This window comes from Hippichthys cyanospilos, chromosome 5 (assembly GCF_059441005.1).
Source record: "Hippichthys cyanospilos isolate Australia breed blue-spotted pipefish chromosome 5, RoL_Hcya_1.0, whole genome shotgun sequence".
Classification (NCBI taxonomy): Eukaryota; Metazoa; Chordata; class Actinopteri; order Syngnathiformes; family Syngnathidae; genus Hippichthys; species Hippichthys cyanospilos.
Window position 1 is genome coordinate 15343537 of NC_142373.1, and position 6474 is coordinate 15350010.

A 6474-nucleotide genomic window follows, 5' to 3' on the forward strand; every position below is an offset into this window, starting at 1 on the left:
TGAGGATGCACAAACTCCTGAGACCCAATCAGGTGCACTTACCAACAGCACATATGTGAGGTCAGCTGACACATGCCAAGACCAAGCTGAAAAGTAGTTGACAAGCTGCATGGTGCCATGCACTCATCCTAATATTCATTACAGACGGCAAACACAACCGACTAAAACAAACAGACGCGCAGTGACGGCATGTTGGACACACAAATGCGTCTTTGTCGTTTTGTGTGTGGCAGCTGGACGTGCGGACTGGCACCAGTTTTTTTCACGGGGTGGGAGGGTGCGTGATGCAACGTGAATGACATCACGCAACAATGGAGATAGCTGGGTGATTCCAGGATGCGGTGCACTTCTGCTTAAGGGCAAGTGACCTTCAGTGACACATTGGTGCAGGCTTTCTGTCCGGACTTTGGATGTAGGAAAAAAAAATGCTGCTCTGGGAAAGGACTCACCTGACTTATGAGCTGTGAGGTTGATTTGCCTTGATTTGTGAGGAAACATTAGAGATGTAATCGCTCAAAAGAGGCAGGTGTTTAAATTCGTGCCAACAAATTGCCAAAGACACAGGCATCAATGTTATCGCAAACGGCGCACGACAAACAGGCACCCCTGTCAGCAGTAACTTCAGTTGTAGAAAAAAAAAAGTTTCAATTGGGACACAATTCCAACTCATGAAACTGTTGACTTGCACATGCAGTGCAGGTGTTAATTGTGTTTAAATGTCAGAGCGTGGCTAGTGGCTAAATGAACCGCCGGGAGCGGCGCCGCGGCCTCCTCACGGGCCCGTCTCATTAAAGGGCACAGTGACAAGATCATGGTGCGGAGCGTGTCCTCCTGAGGGAAATTAGTAAGCACGGCCCCTGAGGTCAGGCGACGCCCACTCCCACCTTGCCTCACAGCGGCTAATTGCTCACTCGATGCAAGTCAGAGCGCTGCGACCTATCGCGGGTGGCCATTTTGTTTGTGCACATGTCAAATCAGGACACTGCGGACCGTCTGCATCAAGACGCTTACAGATGCTTATTGCTGCTAACGCGCTAGCTGTGAGACAGCATGTGTGTGTGTGTGTGTGTGTGTGTGCATACGCGTATGCGCGTGATTGTGTGTGTCACATGCACACTGATGCAGTAAGGCCAGCGCAGAATGGACACATTCAGTCACGCACGCTCACACAAGGCGCATCTTTGTGTGAAAAAAAAAAAGATGTCAGGCAACATTGAGACAGTCTGTGTTGCGTTTTGTGTAATACACAAAAAGGCATCAAAAAGGTTTTGCGATGAGGGGACAGGATGAGACAAAGCCCCCAAAGTCACAGTTAGGGACCAATCTTATTATTGTTTTGCAGCTTTATAATGAGTATAATGAAATCATCAGTTACAAAAAAACACTATGTGTAGTCCGGGTGGTTACCCAGGCCACTCGCTCCTGTTATCTAGCCTATTTTCATCCAATTGCACCATCGACTGTCTGCGAGACGTCGTGCACTCGTCCTTTTAAACATGGCCGCGCCCTGCATTCCCTGGTGAGTTGGATGCGGGATGGACCATAGCAGACGCAGGTACGCACTTAACCAATTTTAATCGACGATGATCTTTTCAAACAGCCATAGTAACTGTTGTGCTGCCACCATTACAGATGCCTTCCACCATTCCATGAGCAATTGCGTACACCACAAATTGTCGCAAAAGAGGGACTGGTGAGTCAACCTGCTGTTACTATTGTGCTAATGCTAAAGCTGATAGCTTCATCGACCGGTAAGTTGGTGCGGACCTTAGTTTTTCCGTTCTCATTTATTGTCCGACCTATGTATCCGATGCTCGATTATTGAATATAGAGTACTCCTATGCAGTGACCACTGCTATTGAAAACCTTATGCTTTTATTTTGGATCTACATGATGATGATGATCATACGCATCATGTACATTCCATACAGCAAGTGAGCGTACTACTGCAGTCTTCCAGTCTACTGCAGCCGTTGTTGTTGTCCAAAAAAGTCCAAGGTGTTCTGGTCCAGGCGGGCTCGGTCTCCTCATCTCCTTCATGATTGAACATGGCGGCGCATTTGTGTGCGGCATGGGCTGAGGCTAAGCGCCGACGTGTCACGCAGCATGGGCGCGACAAGACTCCCGCAACGACAACAGTGGCCTGGTAAACGCGTGTCTGTTTGGCCCCGCGGGGGTCCGCCGGCTGACGCCGGACCGATCGGCGCCCCGCCGGGGGCCGGAGCCTTTAGCGTACGCTTAGTCTCCTGGAAGAAATATCAGCCTCGGAGGACACCTTCACTTTGGCTTTTTTTGCATCATAACAAAACTTGAAACTGAGAAGTATTTTCAATTTGCTTTTGTTTGGTTCCCCAGTCAGAAAGAATAAAGCACCATGGTCACGACATAACCTTTAGCACACAGGTGTCAAACTCAAGGCTGGGGGCCTGTTTTAGAGGGGAAATGTTCGGAGGGAAAATATGGTATAAAAGAAATTCTAAATCTTAATTTTTGCTGAAGCACCTTCAAATATGTTTATTAGAACATCTTTTTTCAGCGTCAAACGTTTCAGTTGGTCAAAAATGTTTCTAGTTTCAATAAGGATTGACGCAGGGGTGTCAAACATACGGCTCATGGGCCGTTTGTGGGCCGCAAACCGCTCACCGACGACAGAAGCCACTTTTGGCTGTTAGCAAACGGCAGGTGACCAACACAGAGTTATGGAGGTTAGAAAAAGGGCGTTTGAGGCGCCTATGCCGATTGTATCATTTGGCCTGATTGCAGGTTAGCGATCGAGAGGGAGTTAAGTTAGTAGGCCGCTCACGTGCACGCCTGCAGCCGGCCGCTCATGCGCGTGAGCGGGCAGCGGTCCAGCAAGTGAAGATTTTGACACATGCTAATGTATGCTAATGAGGAGCCGCCATGACACCTGCGCACATGCGCGATGACATCACAGCAAAAGTGCGCTGACCCGGTGGCCACGCGCGCGCACGCTTCATGTCCTTGGCTTGACGGCTTGACTTTTGCTGGTCAGCACAAAGACTCGTAGTGTGTGTGTGTGTGTGTGTGTGTGTGTGTGTGTGTGTGTGTGTGTGTGTGTGTGTGTGTGTGTGTGAGTGAATGAATGGGGGGGGCCCACAGGGACATACGTTGAAGTCTTGTGGCTCGGATCCAGACTTGACATGCACACAGGCACACACACAAACACCTTTTCTTAAAATGTTGGGTGTACATCAAGTACACACGCTTACGGACATTTGGCTTTGCCCTTGACTCGTGTGTGTGTGTGTTTGTGCGCATTAAGTATAGCAATGAAGTGCATTTTTTTGTAGTTTTTGGGAGGTATGTGCAGCAGTCAAGCACACACTTTTTTCCATGTGGACCCATCTGACCCATCCATCTGCTCTTTCTTGCTGCTCTTCACAAACACACCAACACATATACACACAACGACATATACACACAGTAAAAAAAAAAAAAGAGGGCATTAAGCTTGTTTTCCCAGCTCAAGATGATGATGTCATCACATGATGACATCACAAACGACAGCGACTCACTGGTCACCTCACTTAAGATGGAAGACAGCAAGCAAGCGTTGTCGTGACTAATACTACTCATTTTTTAAATTCAAAAGTTTCTTTATTTTTATTTTAGCAGACCCACTTTCATTTTTAATATTTTTCAATGGCTTTTTGCGTTTTATTATTAAACACCATTTTTTAAAAATATGTATGCTTTCAAACGTGGCAGTTGAAATTTTTAAATTGTACCTGTACATATTTCAGTTATTTAGACTACATGTTTCGTTTGACGACTTGATGACTTTTCCGTGACTCCTCAAATTTTATGAAAAAAAAAATTCTTTATGACGTATATTTCACAATGACCTTATCTTTAATATAAAAATATTATATTATAGGGATTTTGTTATATATAAATATGTTGTTACAATATGCAAATAATTCCAATAGCTAAATAGCTAATTTGTGACAATATTTGCATACGGGCACCGGCAAGCCGACAATTAAAAACAAAAAGGCTTTTGGCAAACAATGCAATCATTTCAAAGATATGTGATCCCTTTTGTGGATATGCTGTTGTAATTATATATATTATATCATATAATATTGGACTCACACATGAAGAGCAAAAACATGCATTTGCATTGGATGACTCCATAAATTTCATTCATATAAACATTTTCAATGCAGGTCTAATAGAAGACGAGTCATTCTTTTTTTTTTAAGTAAATCTTTTATTACACTCCTTGTTGAAAAAAAAGTATAGCTGACAAAGGTTGAAATGGAAGCAATCCTTGTGTGTGTGTGTGTGTGTGTGTGTGTCTGTGTCTGTGTGTGCGTGCATGTGTGTGCGTGTGTGAGAAAGCAAGAAATTAGTTAAAGTGCAAAAAGAACCACCGCGACGCTGCAACAATGAGAGCAGCCGGCAGTAGAAAGCGACACCCTCTTAGGGGGGCACTCGAGGATGCAGGAGGTGGGGGCATCCCAAAAGGTAGGCGAGAGGACCAAGTAGCAAGGTAGCTAATCCGGCACACAACAGCTTTATGCAAATACGCAGGACAAGATGGAGCGTCCAACTTTGATGAGACTCCTCCCATAGATCCTTATTAGCCCTTATCTGCCCTAATTGCGTCCAGCGCCTCCTTTGTGCTGCGCACGCTAGCGGAGACCGCTCCTTTTACACGCGTAATCCTCACAAAGTGCTCGCCCATCAGGTTTCACATCCAGGAGGACCTCGTCGGGACCAGCGGCGGCGCTGGCACTTTTTCTCTCCGTTTGAACGTATTGTCCCAAGGAGAAAGAGCAAAGAATCAAAAGGCCTCATTACGACTCTTTGATCTTTTCACGGGGGCCAAGGGGGCTCCAAAATCCCCCAAATGACACCGGCTTGTTTGTTAGCCGTCCAAATGTTTCAACTCCAGACTTAGCATCTTTGTTAACATAAACTAGCATTAGCATGAAAAGTCAACTTGACTCACAGCAGTAAAATGTCTTCATTTGTTGATTATTGCCGAACGTCGAACATCGGGGGGGACAGCGCTCCGCCGTTACTTGGGAAATCTGGGCGGCGGGGCCGGCTGCCCGAACCCAGGCAGTCCGCAGGCGCCGCACGGGCACAAGGGCAAGGCCGAGGTGGGCCACAAGCCCCACTGCGGAGGCGGGGCAGCTGGCAGGGGGGGCGTGGGGGGCGAGGCGCCCGAAGCCGGGAAGGGCTCCCGGGCCAGAAGGAGCCGCCCGGGACTAGAGATGAGGGGCCAGCCCCCGGTAAGCAGCAGCCGGGGGACGGGGCCCGCCCCCGTCCCCGCCCCGGCGCCGAGCTCGCCCAGGAGCCGCCGCATCTCCTGCAGAGATGAGCCCAGCAGCAGGATGTAGTTGCGCGCCAGCACCAGCGTGGAGATTTTGGAGAGCCGGCGTCCAGGAGGGGCTCCGGCGGGGCGGGGGGGCGTCGAGGCGGGGCCGGAGGCGTAGGGCACCATGACCTCCCTCAGGGCGTCCATAGCCACGTTCAAGTCCTGCATCCGCTTCCGCTCGCGGCTGTTGATCTTCCTCCTCAGCTCTTGCTGCTCCCTGGTATTCGGTTCCCGGCCCGCCTTGGGGGGGGGGGCCCTGGCCGAGCCCCCCGGCGCCGCTGGCGTAGGGAAGCGGTGGGAAGTCAGGTCCTGTGCTGAGCGGGGCTCCCCCGGGGCTCTGAGCGTGGGGCTGCTCAACACGCTCATCTTCAAGTGGCCCACCCCCCTGCTGAAGAGTTACAAAAATGCGAGCGGGACTGCAAATCTTCACCCGCTCCTCCCGGGGACCGTCTCACTCCGCCATGAGGACTCGCAGATGTGACGCCTCACGTGCTGGAAAGTGAGCTAAATGACCGCTGAGCGGCCGGCCCCCCGCACGCAAGACCCGTCGACTCTGCCGTGTTGTCAACAAAGCGCTTTTTGTGCAAACCTGCGCACAACACAGACGCACACGCATGCGACGTGACTGCGATGTCAGGTGGGAGCTTTTCCATCTTGGGGCAAGTCTCAAGTGTTGCTTTCATGACCCCAGCACCCCCACCTTCTAAAAAAAACAACAGGGGCATTGACCCCCCTCCCATCCGCCCCTGGAAACCTCGGCTCGCCACCGCTCGACTGCGAGGTTTATGTTCACACACAAGGTGGCTTGTTCGCCACAGAGGGACGAGCGCAGGAAGTCGGCACGCGGCGCAGGAAGGGGCGTCCCGTCGCCCCACGTAGCCACAATGGACGTGAAGGAGGCGGGATTGTCAACGTTGGATCCGGCGGATGGGAAAAGAGAACACCTGCTTGGCGGAGTCGTGCGGCCGGACTCCACATAAAGATGCCGCTGTCTACCGTGAGCGGCCGCATCCGCCGCCCAGCTTCCTGGAAGACTGGGGGCGCCGGTGTCCATTTGGACCAACAAATGTGCACCTGCACGCTAAAAGGCCAGAGTGTCCCGGACAAGGCTCAAGCCATCCTCG

General features: G+C 50.4%; 1 protein-coding gene across 1 annotated transcript; it reads right to left on the reverse strand.

Moving 5' to 3' along the window:
- Positions 1-4221: 4221 nt before the first annotated feature.
- Positions 4222-5939, reverse strand: olig1 (oligodendrocyte transcription factor 1). Its single transcript, XM_088415588.1, has one exon. It carries the CDS (start codon positions 5714-5716, stop codon positions 5048-5050), a length of 669 nt encoding a protein of 222 aa, XP_088271714.1. The 5' UTR covers positions 5717-5939; the 3' UTR covers positions 4222-5047.
- Positions 5940-6474: the final 535 nt, after the last annotated feature.